Source organism: Poromitra crassiceps (assembly GCF_964638095.1).
Source record: "Poromitra crassiceps genome assembly, chromosome: 3".
Lineage (NCBI taxonomy): Eukaryota > Metazoa > Chordata > Actinopteri > Beryciformes > Melamphaidae > Poromitra > Poromitra crassiceps.
Window position 1 is genome coordinate 72246299 of NC_139625.1, and position 19053 is coordinate 72265351.

Consider the following 19053-nt stretch of genomic DNA (forward strand, 5'->3'; position numbering starts at 1 on the left):
CCCCAGCAACTTGTATGAGCTGGAGATATCGACTGTTTGACTGCAGTAACAACATAGACGGGAGTCTTTAACATGGCATAACATAGAACAAATCTATGTTCTATTTATTTATTTATTTATTTATTCATTCATTTATTTATTTATATTGTTTATTCCTAAAACCATGTGAACGATTAGTCGACTATGATGCACAGTTTCGACTAGTGGTTTTGATAGTCGACTAATCTGTGAAACCCCTAGAATCAAGTGATAGTGTCTTGATCTTAGCTTTACTTTGAGATTTTATCACATAATTCAGGCAAACAGTTGAAAAGTGAAACAGTGTTGGCTGTTTTGTAGAAAGAACATTTCTCAGCTGGGATCAATAAGTATCACATTACAATATTATTGAGGCATAAACACCCTGTAGTCTTCCTAGTCTGAGAGCGTGTGTGCGCCGTTTCTCCATGGCAGGTGCTGTACTCCATTAAGGAGTACGCCTGCACAGCCATCGATGTCATCGCCCGCCGCACGCGCCTGGGCTTCCTGAACGTGCAGGCGGCAGACGAAGCCCTGCCGCGCATCGTGGAGATCATGGCCAAACAACTGGACTGGAGCCAGGAGCGCAGGACGGTACGATTTGGCACCACACACACACACACACACACACACACACACACACACACACACACACACACAATCCCCTTCTTAAGATGTAATTTCAGTCAGGAACACTCGTCATAGATTTAACCATGTATTGCAACAAATGGAAATACAGTTATGTTTGGCGCTGATGGCTTTACAGAAGATGCTCCCTGGATTAGCCAAACAGCATGCTAAGCTATAGGGAGCACAATGCAGAATCCCCCCATGGGTATACAAAAGTGAGCCCAAGGCAAGACATTATGTTTAACCTTTGAGCCATGCAAGACTCTGAACTAGAAAGGTGGCGGCTGGGCTGGTGGAGGCCAAGCTTTGCAGCAGCAGCAGTGATGTGGCAGCATTAGAGTAGCAAAGACTAGTGTAGAAGAGGGCCATATTTAAATGGACTGCCTTGTGAGAATGGATGTGATTGGTGAATGATTCAACACTGATCCAGCGGGCTGTCAGCTGATTCATTTAGTTGCAAAATCAGATTTTTCTTAAAACTAGTGAAACAAAAACTACCTCTTTGCTTGACACTTACTCAATTGAATATTACAAGGCCCAGCCATTCTATTAGTATAGACTCAGCGATCCTCAAAGTCCGAACTCCGGTCCGCATCCGGACCCAGACGCCGTCCTATCCGGACCGAGCCCTATAACCTATAAATCATTGAGAATTGTTACATTTCACGGAGCTTTTCTTTTTTAACCGGTACATGCTTTTCTACCCTTTACGGTACTGGTTTATCTGCCAGGAAGCTCCCAGACCAATGCATGCTCTGTAAATCATCACATGTGATGCTACTCAGCCAATCAAATATCCGATTCGATTCTGCCTGTTTCAGTCGGTTCCAGTGCTGCAGGCGAGAGAGTGTCAGTGACACATGGACGAAGTAGAGACGAGAGACTCGGAGATATGCGAGAGATATAAGTAATTTCACATGGCGTGCTCAAAAGAAACGAGTAGACCGCAAAAACAAAGATTTTGTTTTAATCTGGAGCAGGCAGACTCTTAGATGTTCATTCATTGTTCTCACAGGCAGTTCAAAACCAGGCAGTATGTCTCATGTGAAGTGCGATGCGATCCTAAGCTGTCTGTGAAAGCGCCACACGAGCAAACACACTCAAATCCAGACTGAGGGCACACTCACACATTCACTGCCCAACGGCATGTGACGTTTGCATTGCGAACGATCGATAGACAGACAGACAGACAGACAGACAGACAGATACATAGAGACAGACAGACAGACAGATAGATACAGACAGACAGACAGACAGACAGACAGACAGACAGACAGACAGACAGATAGATAGATAGATAGATAGATAGATAGATAGATAGATAGATAGATAGATAGATAGATAGATAGATAGGGAGCTCACTTCTCTCAAGAGAAAAGGTGGAGTTAAGGGAAGAAAAGAAGATTTTCTTTCTAAAATGAAAGCACTTTTAAGATGCACATTTTCCCAAAGCACTCTGTTGTATGTTATTTTTAAATGCAGCCATTATTTTACTTGAAATGAGAAAAGAACATGTATTTATTATTAGTGTAGGCTAGTTATTTATAATTAATCCAGTTAAATATGAAAACGAAATAAACATTGTTGATGTTTATTTTTATTTAACAGTCAGTCGTTGACTACATACAGACATTGTACCATTAGGCCTTGGCCACACTGATCCGTCAGAAAATGGACAGAATTATTGAACGGACAGATGTCTGTCCGATGCATTGTTTTAATAGGCAGATGTGTCGGAAAGCTACATGTCATGACATGAGTATGACTGGCAGACTAACGTAACGTCACGTGAGGGTCTGTGTGTGGCTGTGGCTGGGGGAGTGTCTGTGCACTCCTCTTTGACTGCAACCCGATCTCCCAAAAAATTGTAAAATAGCAACGTTTGTGGACCAACGTTGCTATGTTACAATTTCGGCTCTGCTGTGTAAAATCAAGCGAGTACGTTATTAATTAGCCTCCTTCACCGCCTCGGCCGCCATCTTTGAAAAGTTGAAACAAATCTCGGAACGCCTCCTCTCGAGACCTCGACTCTGATTGGCTAAACGGACAGTGACTATCCGACCATCCGACCATCCGATACGTCCATCCAGAAAAAGTTCATCCCTCTTCAACTTTCTGTCCATCAAAACGTATGCAAATTTGCTGGATACGTACGCTTCTGAGTGCCCCACGGACAGTCGGACAGCTGTCATTGAAAATGAATGGAAGTGAACAGAGAAATGAACGCACACGGACAGACACCACGGATCAGTGTGGCCAAGGCCTTAGGCTACTGCAATCATTGAAGTAGCCTAAGTTCAATGGCACTGAATCATAACGCAAGCTACATTACAATGTTCTGGACCTTTGCTTGAGGACGTTTTCTCTAACTGGACCTCTATGAATTTTAATTGAGTGCCCCTGGTATAGACAGTCAGTCTTACTCACTGTACTGTACTGTACTGTACTATACTATACTGTACTGTACTGGTTTCTCTTATATATTTACTTGTTCCAGAAAACCTGTTTGGTTTACATAATGCTTTAATCCCTGGTGGGCTTTGAAATCCTGGCAGTGATTCTTCTAAGATCGGTATACAATGGAGGAGGGATCCACACCCTTTATCCCCTCTCAAGGGGATACAGCTGTGTGTGTGTGTGTGTGTGTGTGTGTGTGTGTGTGTGTGTGTGTGTGTGTGTGTGTGTGTGTGTGTGTGTGTGTGTGTGTGTGTGTGTGTGTGTGTGTGTGTCCGACGTACATACGTACGTACACATGCATGCACATGGATCATGAGACTGTGTGATTGTGCATGAAAACTGTTCATCTGTGAACTCTCCCCCCGATTCAAGTCTTCCTTGATTACCAATGGAAACAAATCACTACAAAAATCACTCTCTAAAGTAAACAGTTAGTCAATGTTGCATTGTCTTTTTTTCTTTTTGTAGACCAAGTAGAAAGAATCATGCAATTGGGTGATTTATAGAATAAATGTACTTGTTTCCAATTTCACTTGTGAGTAAAGATAGACAATATCTTAACAAAAAGCCAGATCACTCTACTTGATCATGTTGCTTGATTCCAGAGGATTCCTGAACCAAGCTGATTTGAGTGGAACAAGTGTGGTTTACAAGAACTGGATTATATGAAGTAGTAGTAGTAATTTAATAATTTACATACTGTAAGATTGAGGGCCTACATAAAGGTTTAGGGCCATATGAAATCCATTTTATCCCCCCCCCCCCCAAATTCTGTTTTATTTTATTTTCCTAATTCAGTTTTTTCCATTTTAATTTTAATTTAGGGGTTACGATCGGTATTCTTTTCTTTTTTTGATGACTTGGCTCTCTCAGACAGCCTCTTCGATATGTTCCTCAAAGTGAAAACCAAGCTGTGAAGTAATGTAAGGGTCCCATGCAAGATTACCCCCCCCCCCTCTCTCTCTCTCAAAACACCCTAAGTGAAAACAGAATAATTTATCTAGGCCTATTTTACAATTATGAAATCATTTCGGTTAATACAATAATTAGGTCTACTTTTGATTTTGATAATCAAGCCTACTTATATCAATTTCCGAGGCGGCATTAGCTCAGGACAGGAGGTAGAGCTGTCGCCTGGGAATCAGAAGGTTTCCGGTTCGAGGCTGGCTCCTCCCGGTAGTGTGTCGAAGTGTCCTTGAGCAAGACACTGAACTCCCGACGACGCTGTAGACACTGTAGATGGGTGAATGTGAGGTATTCATGTAAAAGCGCTTTGGGTAGTCGATAGACTATATAAAATGCGCTCTATAAATACAGTCCATTTACCAATTCCAGACAAATTATGGAAAAATTCTGCAATATTCCATGTTTTACAGTTTATTCCATTTTTATTACCAAATTCCATGATTCCGTCCGTTTTTTCCATTTTGCGGAAATCATATGGCCCTACATGAAAGTATGCAGACATAATAAATATGTGAAAACATACTTCATCCTTATCTTCCACCTCCTGTTTTCTTTTCCCTCTGTATGACTTGGTGTTCTAACCTATTCGTTGTAACTGCATACATGGACTTGATCTGTGATTTTCTAGCAATTTCAGGCAATGCTAGTGTGTCCAGGTGCTGTTTTGTCAGGCAGCGACCCATGTACTTTATGTCTGGATTTATTCTACAGTATTGTTAGGGATGCACCATATTGTTTTTTTTGCAGATATGCCGTTATTTCCCAACTCTTTTTAGCCGATTGCCAATACGGCTACGCACACATTTTTCCCCACCTAATTTCAGAGAACATCAAATACAATGCTTTTCATAAGAAAACGACTTCATCTTAGGTTATGTAAAACATGCCATCTTTTTATTTATGTCAGATTTTGTCAAGCATTTAGGCATAATTAAAGCAAGGCATAATTAAATCGGCCTGTCATATCAGCACAGATGTTTAGTTATCAACCATTGTTCTTTTCTCCTGTTCTTTGATCAACGTGTAAAAAACAAAATATCTTGTAAGATCATAACGTCCTGGGTTCAAATCCGGCCTATAGGACCGTTGTCACCCCCCCTCCCCCTCTCTCTCTCCCAGTCTTTACTCTCTCTCTCTCTCTGTCTCTCTCCCTCTCCCAGTCTTTACTGTCTCTCTGCCTCTCCCAGTCTTTACTGTCTCTCTCTGTCTCTCTCCCTCTCCCAGTCTTTACTGTCTCTCTGCCTCTCCCAGTCTTTACTGTCTCTCTCTGTCTCTCTCCCTCTCCCAGTCTTTACTGTCTCTCTCTGTCTCTCTGCCTCTCCCAGTCTTTACTATCTCTCTCTGTCTCTCTGCCTCTCACAGTCTTTACTCTCTCTCTGCCTCTCTCCCTCTCCCAGTCTTTACTGTCTCTCTCCCTCTCCCAGTCTTTATTGTCTCTCTCCCTCTCCCAGTCTTTACTGTGTCTCTCTCTGTCTCTCTCCCTCTCCCAGTCTTTACTGTCTCTCTCCCTCTCCCAGTCTTTACTGGCTCTCTGCCTCTCCCAGTCTTTACTGTCTCTCTCTGTCTCTCTCCCTCTCCCAGTCTTTACTGTCTCTCTCTGTCTCTCTGCCTCTCCCAGTCTTTACTATCTCTCTCTGTCTCTCTGCCTCTCACAGTCTTTACTCTCTCTCTGCCTCTCTCCCTCTCCCAGTCTTTACTGTCTCTCTCCCTCTCCCAGTCTTTATTGTCTCTCTCCCTCTCCCAGTCTTTACTGTGTCTCTCTCTGTCTCTCTCCCTCTCCCAGTCTTTACTGTCTCTCTCCCTCTCCCAGTCTTTACTGGCTCTCTGCCTCTCCCAGTCTTTACTGTCTCTCTCTGTCTCTCTCCCTCTCCCAGTCTTTACTGTCTCTCTCCCTCTCCCAGTCTTTACTGTCTCTCTCCCTCTCCCAGTCTTTACTGTGTCTCTCTCTGTCTCTCTCCCTCTCCCAGTCTTTACTGTCTCTCTCTGTCTCTCTGCCTCTCCCAGTCTTTACTATCTCTCTCTGTCTCTCTCCCTCTCCCAGTCTTTACTGTCTCTCTCTGTCTCTCTGCCTCTCCCAGTCTTTACTGTCTCTCTCTGTCTCTCTCCCTCTCCCAGTCTTTACTGTCTCTCTCTGTCTCTCTGCCTCTCCCAGTCTTTACTATCTCTCTCTGTATCTCTGCCTCTCCCAGTCTTTAATGTCTCTCTCTGTATCTCTGCCTCTCCCAGTCTTTACTATCTCTCTCTGTCTCTCTGCCTCTCCCAGTCTTTAATGTCTCTCTCTGTCTCTTTGCCTCTCCCAGTCTTTACTGTCTCTCCCAGTCTTTAATGTCTCTCTCTGTCTCTCTGCCTCTCCCAGTCTTTACTGTCTCTCTCCCTCTCCCAGTCTTTACTGTCTCTCTCTGTCTCTCTGCCTCTCCCAGTCTTTAATGTCTCTCTCTGTCTCTTTGCCTCTCCCAGTCTTTACTGTCTCTCCCAGTCTTTAATGTCTCTCTCTGTCTCTCTGCCTCTCCCAGTCTTTACTGTCTCTCTCCCTCTCCCAGTCTTTACTGTCTCTCTCTGTCTCTCTGCCTCTCCCAGTCTTTAATGTCTCTCTCTGTCTCTTTGCCTCTCCCAGTCTTTACTGTCTCTCCCAGTCTTTAATGTCTCTCTCTGTCTCTCTGCCTCTCCCAGTCTTTACTGTCTCTCTCCCTCTCCCAGTCTTTACTGTCTCTCTCTGTCTCTCTGCCTCTCCCAGTCTTTACTGTCTCTCTCTGTCTCTTTGCCTCTCCCAGTCTTTACTGTCTCTCCCAGTCTTTAATGTCTCTCTCTGTCTCTCTGCCTCTCCCAGTCTTTACTGTCTCTCTCCCTCTCCCAGTCTTTACTGTCTCTCTCTGTCTCTCTGCCTCTCCCAGTCTTTAATGTCTATCTCTGTCTCTTTGCCTCTCCCAGTCTTTACTGTCTCTCCCAGTCTTTAATGTCTCTCTCTGTCTCTCTGCCTCTCCCAGTCTTTACTGTCTCTCTCCCTCTCCCAGTCTTTACTGTCTCTCTCTGTCTCTCTGCCTCTCCCAGTCTTTACTGTCTCTCTCTGTCAACTATCAATAAAAAGGGGTTTGCCATCTTTATGACTTCAATGCGATGCCAACCAGGTGCGTCATGTACCCTTTGTACCCATAATCACGGTAAAGACAAATGCCCTCAGGGCTTTTATTGCTGTGCTAGCGGACTGAAAATGATGCTAATGCTGACTCATACTGGCAGTATCACAACAAGCTGATTTCTGCCTGCTCGCTCTCATGCAGGCGGAGCTTGAAGCAGCGAAGAAGTTCCTGTACCTTGAGATGGGCTACAGGTCTCGCTCTGAGCAGCTGACCAAGACTTCCGAGATCAACCTGGACTACCAGGAAGTAATCCGGTAATTATCCCAATCCTCATCCAGCCTCAATAGACCCTTCTCACGGGGGCCATTTTGTGTCGAAAAGGCAGGGTAAACACAGGTGCAAGCAAAACACTAATGAGGGTTTCAAACTTCCATGATTGGAATTTGGAAACCCTCATTAGTGTTTTGCTTGCACCTGTGTTTCTTCTGCCTTTTCGACACAAAATGGCCCCCGTGAAAAAGGGTCTATTAGCTTTTTCCCTTGAGTTTCTGTAGGTGGCGGTGTGGCGCTCTTCTTTTGTCTGTTCAGCCATGATGGCTATCACTGCTCATGCTAACTAACTACCCAGTTCTTCTTCTTCTGTTCATTCCAAACAAACCAGAAATGTAAGACGCATCACCTCCTTTTTGCTGACTTGTCTGTCTCTACTTCTGTGGTGTTCATACCAAGGAGAACTTCACGGAAAAACAAAGCTGATTTATTTTGCACATGATTTCACACATATCCACATGTTTGTGCACAAATGACATCACTGGTCCACAACTTAACTCAAATAAACTCTCAATAACAGTCAACGTATATGAATGTCTGCCAAACTGATTCCAGTTTTCGGATGTGTGAGATCACGTGCAACATGAATCAGCATTTTTTCCCCCGGTGAAGTTCTCCTTTAAGAACACATAAAGAAACAGCTGAATATGAACATCAGTCCAGAATTCATTCAGCTCTGCTAAGCTTTGCAAGCAGGAGGAACTGCTGGCTATCACATGTCAACATCCATCTCCTTCAAAAGAAGAGGACAGAGACTCACATTTTCAGTCATCTGGGTTTGAATGGCGTTATTCTCACCTGGTCACCTGGACTGACTAACTCTCTCTCTCTCAGGCTGAGAAAATGTACCCTTATTCAACTTAGATCATGATTTTCAAACCCTTGTTCTGAGTTGACACCATTTCCATATAAATTGTCCTCTTATAGTTTTTGTTATGTCAGCTGTTAGGAGGTTTTTAGGTTGTAATGATGATGTCATGAGGTGTCAGTAAACCTCTGGGCTTCTGCCTGACAGGTACAAGAAGCGCTTCCAGAAGTTTGACCACGACCGCAAAGGATTCATCACCACTGTCGATGTCCAGGAGGTTCTGGAAGTGAGTCTTTCTTTCTTTCATTATTGTTTATTTCTTTCTATCTCTCTTCCTCTCTCTATCCTTCTACCTGATCTACCTATGAGATGTAAGAAATGAGAAGACCCCTATGTACTGAACCTCTTTCTTTCGTTCTTTCTTTCTTTCTTTCTTTCTTTCTTTCTTTCTTTCTTTCTTTCTTTCTTTCTTTCTTTCTTTCTTTATTTCTTTCCACCTATCTTTATATTCTGTACATCACTGTCTGTGTTCTTTACTGCAGAGCATCAACATCCAGATTGATGAAAATGCACTCCATGACATTCTTAACGAGGTAGACCTCAACAAAAACGGACAAGTGGAAATTGATGAGTTCCTGCAGGTATGTAACGTTTGGACAGTGAAGCTACACAGTGAAAAATGTAATTGAATCAGGTATTGAGTCTTAAAAACTTACAAACAGGCAGTAAAACCTAAAAACAGAAAAGAAACCCCAATAATGAGGAAAAAATTAAATTTAGGTAGTGGAATTTTCTTTATTATTTCAAGATAAAATTCTGGAACATTATCTCGCCCCATTGGCAGATCCCCCCCTCGTCCTCACCCCTCCCCCCCAGACAAAAAGACTTCGGCCAGATGAGGCTAATTAGCGAGGAGAAGCGACAGCGGCTGAAGTGTGCAGGTCTAAATGACTTCCTCGCTCGCCTCGGTAGAGAGAAAGTCGCGTAACAGGAAAGATCAGTTAATGTGTAGCTGTCAGTCTCTCAAATGTGCCTGAAAAGGACAAATAGAATTGTATTAGTACTGTTTTCTCATTAAAGATATTTAACAAAAAGAGAGAGAGAGAATGCTTTTGACAAAACTTGGTGGTGGAATAATGTATTTTGGCATTTTGTTGTGGCATTTCAGAATTATTGGATTTGGTCTTTAGTTCGGATTTTGACCAAAAGTGGCTGGACGAAGTACATTTTTGGCACCGTGTTCTGGTTTTTAACAAATTACACTGATTGGCCTGCTGGAGGCGCTGTAACTAAAGGTCAAAATTTCAAACAGAAAGGGCACGACTGTGACACCCCCGGCCCGATGTTGACGAAGCTTGGAGGGACGATGCATCTTGTTACTGACTGTGGCCCAAGGGCCGCCTGCCAAATGCCATGTAATATACTGTATAATGTGTAATATGAATGACTGGCCACAAGCTCATGTATACACAACATGTACTTTAGAATAGTTGGAAATACTGTGCAGCTTAGAATAGTAGTATACTTTGAAAAAGGGGGGAGGGGTGAGATCAAATTTAGGAAATAGGTCTCTATTCTTTACTTTAGAGCCTTTTTGATCACAGAAAAAACACTGATAGGAAATCATAATATATATATATATATATATACTGTATATATATATATATATATATATATTACTGATACAGTATATATATCAGTAGCTCCTTTTACACAGCCTGTGAAAGCTGCGATCGTTGCAGCGTCATTACGCCTCGCCTCCTGTTTAAAAGTCGGAATGGCGTGTCATTTTGTTATGCCTTTTGTTCCACCAGTGGAGGTAGTAACAGCACCAAATCAACATCTCTCTAAAAAGGGGTGAGCCGACGAGCCGGGAAGCAGCTCATTCATTAACAAAAATAAACTGCTCTGAGATTCACGTTACTACCAGAAATAAATTAACTAAGGCAGATATAATTCAATACAGCAGTGGAATCAAAGGAATGGAGAGAGAGAGAGAGAGAGAGCGAGAGAGAGAGAGAGAGAGAGAAAGCTGTTACTGCAGTCTAACAGCTCTCCTGTTGAGTCCCCTTACAAAAAACAAGTAGCCTGTTCCTGTCCATTTATAGCCTACTAAATCCATAACTCCCAATAGGAACACAGACAACTGTTACATTTACAATTTAGGAAGCACGCGCTTGTCATCATCCTACGTGTTTGTGACAAGCGGAGACGAGCGAGAGATGAGCCATAACCAGACAGTCAAACTTTTAAAAGTATTTTCTGAAACCAAGATGACGACGATAACATTATTAAAAGCAGACCGCAGCTGTTTGACACGCGGACGTCCAACTCGCTATCAGAACGGACTTATTAGGCCTACTTCACAACATGGGAATATTTGCTTTCCAATAAACTGGAACCAAAGGTGAGAATATTAATTGCCTTGTGTTACCTGTGATCCATGAAGTTGATCAACGAATATTGAAAGCTTTATATTATATATAATTTAAATATATATTTAAATAGACTCCTCGTTAAGTGGCAAGTCAACTGACGTGCTCTGCTAACGGGCAATAAGAATATGTGGATATTTTGTATGGCCACGGCTGGTGCACATGCTGTGGCAGCAGGTACAGCTGTTCACATCTCCATGTCTGTGTAAAAAGCCAACGCTGACTCATTTGCGGGCCTTCGTAACGACAATATTGCGGGATCTCTATGTAAAAGTGGCTAGTGTGTTGAATCTGATTGTAGCATGTTGTGTTACTTGTGTATGCCTTATTACAGAGACTTGGTGGACAGACCTTAGGTGGTGTGTTTGTGTGCTAAGGGTCATGACGTTTTGATGGGAAACCAATAATGAGTTTAGCGTCGCGGTCCAACAAGGCTGACCTGACAAAGGCAAACAAACACGCCACTTAATTCAAAAAAGAAATTACCTGGCACACAACAATCAACACATAACCCAGTCCTCTGCTGAGCAAAGTTGATGAGGCCTGGAGGCGAAAACAGCCTTTTCTCTCCAACATAATATTGCTGTGAAGAAGCATTTTAAGCTGTGTACTTAGCCAACCCCAGAATTTAATTTGAGCAAATATAGGGCAATGTGTCTCACATAGTGGAGATAGGACACTCTTCTATGTTGAACCTTTACTTTGTGATTTGTGCTGATAAGACAGGTGTATTTTGGGACAATGTAACATTGTTGATCTCAAAACATCAATGAGGACTCAGGATAGCACAGAAAGTAAACTTTCTATTGAGATACAAGATGTGAAGGTGATTGGACAGTTTTAAAGCCTTCTAGTGTGCAGCAGAGTATTTTCATCATTGCACAAATAATGATCCCTGCTTTAACCAACACCTGAGAAAATCAGGCCCCAAGTCATTTGAAAAGTTAACCTTTCCAGCTGTGGAATACACACTATACTGTATATAGCAGCTTCTCTGCCGTTTTCTCTGCAGCTGATGAGTGCGGTGAAGAAGGGACAAGTGTCGGACAGCCGCCTGGCCATACTGATGAAGACGGCCGAGGAGAGTCTGGATAGGCGAGGCCCCGTGACGGTGGACCGCAGCGGGGGCGGAGTCTGAGCACACACCGCGATTTCAGGGTTGCCAAAAAAAAGAAAAAAAGCAGCTACTGTTTGTTCAAGCTTGCAGGTGCTGAAAAAAACCCTGAGAGGTCATATGGAAATTAGATGGTTTGAATGACAATATTGCAATCAAGGACGCTGACTGAATGAATTTGGCCAAATGAAGAGCAGACCAGTATCACTCGTGAGTGTTTTGGTGAAATCATACCTAATGTTGAACATGGGGGAGGGAGCGGGCTAAACGCTGACATTTGTTTTTCATGACTGAAAGAACCAGCCGACTGGTTCCTCAACACCGATATCTGGTGCCTCACACAATGTATCCGTTTTATACTGTCTTCACAATACCTTTTATACTTTCATTGACACATCCACTTCGTCATTTCTCCGCCGCTCCTTTTAGACTTAGCTTACATTTGTTTTGTTAACCTGCTGATTGTTGTGCATGCACTACTCGCATTGCCAAGGAAAAGTCTGATTTCCTCATGCAGCTTATTCAGAGGGCAACTATACATTTCAATGTGTTGTTTCTGATGTTGGCATGTTACAAGTACTAGTCAGATACCACTGAATATTTAATTATTCTTACTTTATGCACTGTGCAAGATGTTTCTATAGTATTTTACATGCTGCTCATTTTTTTTAACTTTGACCCGCGGCTAACTGAGCTCATTTTCATATGGCGACAGTTAGGCCATGATTAACAATTGTATTACCGTACTTTGATTTATTATAGAATCAGTTACCCTGCTTTAGCTGCTTTAGTCCAGGACTGGGCTAAAATCAGAGTTAGTACACTTTAAAATATGCTGATATGACACAGAAGTTAGCCCAACCCTAGGATTATTTGTAGGCTTTTATTTTGGGATAAGTGTGGTAAGAACTTTACAGCTTCCTCTCTACTGCACTTCTCTCTCTTCTGTCTTTTGCACTACCAGCAAACTACTACTCATGAAGTTTACAAAACAAGGTCTCCAGCTTTATCACTACTGTCTGACCGTCTCTGCAAAATGCTTTTTAATCACCTCTGTACTTCTGTTCTTTATATCTATTTTTTAAAAGAAAAAATACAGAATATATATAGAAAAATATTTTCTTTTTCATCTTCACTCTAGCCATACTTGGAGAACATTCTATATAGATTGCAAAAGGTCTGATGGTGGCGATGTGGCCAACAAACATGACACAAAAACAGGATTTTATAGTGTGAGTTGTGTTTCATTAAAAAAGGAGGGAGTGCATGCTATATAGCAACCTTATTCTTAAAAGGATTTGAAATCATCTTTATTTTTATAATCTCTGTCTGAGGTGGATTTGTTCTTTTATTCTTTTCTTTCTGTGCTTGTTATTTTTAAGTTTCAGAGATGCATACGCACATCCAGTGAATCAGCAGAAAATTAATATAATCCTGCATGTTGTCTGCTCTTTGACCTTTTATTGTGACAAAATTAGATTTCAATCCAATCATATGGACTTTCATAATGACACTGGTGGCTATAGACTTTTTATTTCATTTCTTTCAGCTTCTTGTTTAGGTTCCTCATAATGAATTGAAAGGCATTGTATGAATGTATGCTATGTGCCTTGACATGCCTAAAGGTGACACTATTATTTTTATTTTATTTAACCTTTATTTAACAAGGTAATATCTGGTATATCTTGGTATAAAATCATATGAAACATAACCATACTCCGTGTTTAACAAGCACAGGCAATATTGTTAAGAATGTAAAGATGTTTATGTAAAGATGATTATTTAAAAGGGATATCCGTTTTAACAACGGAAGCCTGTCACACAAGTCTGCGGTTGCTGTGGTTACAAGGGACAGGCCACCATGTTGAAGGAGTAGCAACTAGGGTTTGACCGATCCGTGGTATGGCTGTTGAAGTCGATGGTCATGACATTCCATGCCAATATTCAGTATCTTTTCTCCCCAATTATACTTGGCCAATTCCCCCTGCTGCCCTGGTCATTGCTCCACCCCCTCTGCCGATCTGGGGAGAGTTGTAGACTAGCATGCTTCCTCATGTGAAGTCGCCAGCTGCTTCTTTTCACCTGACAGCGAGGGGTTTCACCAGCAGGACGAAGCACATGGGAGGATCACGCTATTCCCCCCAGTTCTCCTCCCCCTGACTGGCCAGAGCAGGCGCTAGTGCAACAACCAGGACCCTTAATCCGGCTTCCCACCCACAAACATGGCCAATTGTGCCTGTATCGAAGCCCGACCAAGCCGGAGGCAGGCTTGAACCTGCATTACCCCCAAATATTCAATATCTTTAAATGTAACCTTTTATTTGTATTTATATACATTCTTTTTTGTTATTAATATGAATCAGCACTTAGCCCATAATGGGATGTGAAACCTGCTGCCTGCACATGTTCAATGGCAGACTGAACTCTTGAGATACAGTGGACCTTTAATGAACAATTAATTTGTAAAAAATGAAAAATAATTAAATGAACAAGGAAAAGATGCAAATAAAATAAAGCAGACTGACTGTTTTTACGGTATGTATATTTAATAAAACGAAAGTAATGGGCAAACTGACATATTGGTCCAACCCTATACAGTAGTAACTTTTCCCCTTCTCATAGTCTAAATTGAATGCACACACAAAAATTGGGCGCGGTCATTGTTTTTTCATAATAGAAGAAGTAATGATGCTACAGTCTGGTTGTCGCTCGTCCAACATGGCGGCACGTCTAACCTGACCTTTCTCCAAAAGCGCCACCGCAAGCTTCCATGGGTTTACAGTATATTGTGAAATAACTGTGTATCCCGAATGTGTTTTCTGAATACCTTTGTATCGTGATTTACAAACAACAGTTTCCACAGGTGATTTTCTTTGGGCTTTGGATTTTTCTGATGCAGTGAGGCAAAAACAACACCAACATCATTCCATAGGTTTCTCTCATGATGTAGGCCTATAGCAACACTGTAACCGAACTGGACTGTGTGTATCGGCGTGTCGTCACATGGGGGTTTGGGTACAAAGCCTCAACACTGAGGACCCTTCAAACTGCCAACCCCGACCCGTCAAGAATAGCTCATGGGCAACACGACGTAAATCCGCATCCCACTGTTGGATTGTCTCCTTTGGATGAAATTACAGCTTTATCCAGGCTCAAAGAGAATCATATTCCTATTTTCTTTCCTCCGAGGATACTGTAAGACTACTGGGAGTCAGTCTTCAGGGAGGAAAAAAAAACAAGTCAATTATCTAATTAAATGTATCTGGTTGCTTGCAGAGCTTTGTGTTTTTTGTGTTGATTTTGACATTGCGCTGACTATCATTCATGTTGGGCATCACAACAGGCCACCCTCCCTCACATGGGAACAGGCCCGTGACAGCCTGTGAACAGGAAGCACAAACAATGGCTGCATGTTTACCAGGAGATAGCCATTATTTCAAAGCAAAGACACTTACTCTGTTTCACGTCTTACAGTACATTTATATACTCAGCCTGTTGCCACAATAGAACGTCGGCATTGTCTCTTTCTGCAATCCATGGATATGTACAATATCACATTTCTGAACCAAAAATACATTGCATACTGTATCATGTTTCTGAATAGACTACTGTACTTGTATCAACATTATACATCATGTGATAGAGTTTGCTATTGAATCAGCACGGTGGCCAGTTGTTTGGGTGGTGGAGGGCGTAAACACTTGCCTTTCACACCAGAGGTGTTCAGTTCCCAGTCATGGTCACAGTGTTTCCACATTTAATGTTTTTGTTATTTAAGCCTAACCCAAACCATAATCCATACCTTAACCAAGTTGTTTTACTTGCCTAAACATAACCAAAGTTGTTGAAGCATGTCTTATTTGCGTGTGGCGAGGTTTTCAAATTAACCGCTGTTTTGTTTCAAATCTAGGTTGAGATTGTAGGGTTGCAGAAATGTAAAGTGCCACATTTTCCCCAAAGAAGGAGATAGGAAGAAGATATACGTAGCTACTCACTCTTATAATCTATACACTCATACTCATCTATGTACTTCTCTTCCTTTGAGGTCCGTCCATTGACAACATTCATTCATTAACCAACCTTTAACTTAAGTACCCTAATCTTAACTCTAAACCCAATCCTAACCATAAACTAACCTCAAATGTATCCCTTAAATTAATTTAACCCTAAAACCGAAACCTAATCCTAGGGCTGGACGATATTCAATATTATCGTGTATCGTCTTTCAGAGGGATCTATTGTGATGATATGATGATTTTGGGATATCGAGGCACACAAATCAGCTGTATGAACTGATGAGAACAAGCACATTTTATTTAGAAACTCGTAGTAATGTAGGAATATTAGGCTATGTCAAAAATTCAGTTTAGTTTGACATCACATTAAACATTACCATTCAGTTTAATATGATGAACATTCATTTGATTATTGATCATTGATTTCGCTTATGTGAGCCATATCATAGTATCGATATCAGAGGAAACAAAATCCTTGTGATTATCGTGATATTGATTTCAACCGTATCGTCCATCCCTACCTAATCCTACATTAGTCCTAGAAGAGCACACTGGCCAAAATTGGCGTAACTTCGCAAAAACATCGTCACTCGGGAAGTCTACAACTCAAACTTGCTCTCACACAGGGATAGAAGTGCAACACACACATACACACCCCGAACGTCTTGGCTCCCTGCAAACTGGGTGAAAAACAGTCTCTTCTCCCAAAAGGTCACTGGGAGATTTGAATGACAGGTTTAAGTCCTCTGCTCATATTACCATCTGCACCCCCCCCCCCCCCCACACACACACACACACACACTATCACCCTCTCTCTCCCCCTCACCCTACCCACCACCACCCTCTCTCTCCCCCCCCAAAAGGCCCGGAGTAGGGGGGGGGCAATTAATTGCAATGAATAATGGGACAAATCTGGCTGCCATGCCCGCTAATTCTCTTTTTCTCTGGAGGATGAGGTCAGAGCTGCTGCTGCTGATACCAGCCATGCTGAGGTGTCCGCCTGCACGCTCATTTAAAGAGTGTGAGGATGATTTGGCTTGGGTCGGTGTTCAATTCTACTGTCTTTCTCAAAAAAGAAATCTCACACCCCGCTCTGTGTAGGGCTGGGTATCGTTTAAAAGAATTACGATGGTGATATACCGATACCAATAGAGTAGCCTACTTCATTTGATACCTTTTTTCTTCATTCATTCATTCATTCAACTCTGTCACATATACCATGCTCAACTTCACCGCCACAGACTGTATGGGTTTGTATCTGCTGCGATAGTGGGCCAATCACATGTCGCATTAAATCAAAGAACGCTTCCGGTGATTGGCTGTGACTGTGAGCAAAACCAAACAGTTATTTTTTCTAGATCTGTGTAAAGCATCAAATGTAGGTATTGTTTGACTAGAGAAGTTTCGAAGTTACTTACAGTACTGGGTTATTTCGGTCGATAACTTGCTGATTGTAAACACAGCATTCAAACTTGCCCCCTCCTCCCCCAACTCAACAACACCAGAAGCGGACCCCCTGACCACAGTAGTAGTAGTAGCAGTTGGTGGTTACCATTTAAGAGTCCCGACCACACCTGTGCGCTGTTATTGGCTGGGGGCTACACACCCACTGCCTGAAGGTTGCCGCCCAGAATAGACCACCAACAAGACAATGGCAGAGGGCAGGGTCTGCAGATATCTACACCGCCACACAATTCTATGGCTCATAAGTGATGATTGAGAGGGATTATTTTGGTAGTCTATGAAATGCTGGATAGTATGCCTTTAAAGGTACTGTGAGTGATATGATTTTGTTAAAATAAGTGTTAAATAGCTCTACATTCTGACAGCCATCACTGATATAGAGTGTTTGGTCAGTAACGTGGGTCTCCCGGTCCCTCCGCTCTGCAGTAAACAGGAAATACATTTGTGGAATCCTCTCTCCTGATTGGATAAAAGTGGGATGGAATCCCAGAAAATGTAGTTTCTGTATACTGCACAACAGAGGACCCATGTTACTGGCCAAACACTCTATATCAATGATGGGATATGGCTGTCGGAATGTATAGAACTATTTAACACTTTATTTTATTTTTTTATTTTAATACCACATACAGTACATTTAAGTACCTCACTCTTCCCATTGAGCTACATTGAGTCGAGTGCCAGTGTTAATAATTACACATTTGTGAGTGGGAATTATCATTCAAAGCATATTCTTCCAGTTTCCATAAACAAGTTGTCACAAAATAATGCTGTTTTGATTAGATTGAATTAGAAGTTTGAGTAAGAGCAGTGGGACTCTAGGGCCCGTAACGATTCAGCCATCTGCACAGCCTTATTTATTCAGCTGATAATTATGGTAGATAAGATGATAATTAACTGACGACTCAAGAATTTAATCAGATAGACTCTTGCAAGCAAGTAAGAGTTCACAAATCTTGATATGTGAGAAACCAGGTAAGAAGAGAGACAGAGTGATGAGATCAATAGTTAGGAATAGTCTTATTTATAGCGTATATGTCCCGCACGAAAGACATTTTTAGGCTTACCCCGGGAAGTCCCTGTGCTGCTGGTTCATAGGGGGAAAAGGCAATGGGATTGTTGTATGGGGAATTTTGGTTAATGCATGAAATAAGGTCTGTGGTTAACAAACGTTTTTGAAACAGTGAAGTTTGTGTTCAGCAAGATAACTTATGACTTTTGGAATGGATTTACATTTCAAAAGTCATAAAAGTGGTTGGTCCTCATCTGTGAAGATTATCTTGCTGAACACAAACTTTGCTGTTTCATAAACTTTTGTTAACCACAGACCTTATTTCATGCATTTAACCGAAATCCCCATACAAAAATCCCATTGCTACTTCCGGACTCATTCCTGCAGTACTCTACAAGTAGCCTCAATAATAAACAGTTAAATTCAGGCAATCAAAGATGTGTTTTCTGCAATGGAATCACATATTTGAATGATTTGATTCATTAAGTTGCCTCCTATTTTTCAAAAAGCACTATAGTTTAATTTGATTGTTATGTTAAATGTTATGAAAGATGTACCCAGACCACGTTCCACTGCATTTTCAAAAGGTGGATATATTTATTTTTTTAGCTAACTCTTGCATTTTCTATTGGGCTGAGAGTGACGGTGGTTTCGGTCTGACTTTCTGCTCCTCGGATCCTTCTGGGTCTAGAGCAAGAGGGCGGAAAAACAAGGGGAAAAACACCC

At 41.9% G+C, this 19053-nt stretch overlaps 1 protein-coding gene across 1 annotated transcript in view; it reads left to right on the forward strand.

Annotated features, from left to right (window-relative positions):
- The window catches only part of LOC310774143 (glycerol-3-phosphate dehydrogenase, mitochondrial-like), a 41761-nt gene extending 26442 nt beyond the window's left edge, over positions 1–15319 (forward strand). Inside the window, exons 13-17 of the mRNA XM_083634217.1 lie at positions 454–612; positions 7350–7462; positions 8494–8572; positions 8829–8927; positions 11734–15319. Coding sequence (XP_083490343.1) covers positions 454–612; positions 7350–7462; positions 8494–8572; positions 8829–8927; positions 11734–11859 — 576 coding nt within the window. The 3' untranslated portion in view covers positions 11860–15319. The remainder of the gene's footprint in view (positions 1–453; positions 613–7349; positions 7463–8493; positions 8573–8828; positions 8928–11733) is intronic.
- The last annotated feature ends 3734 nt before the right edge of the window (positions 15320–19053 follow it).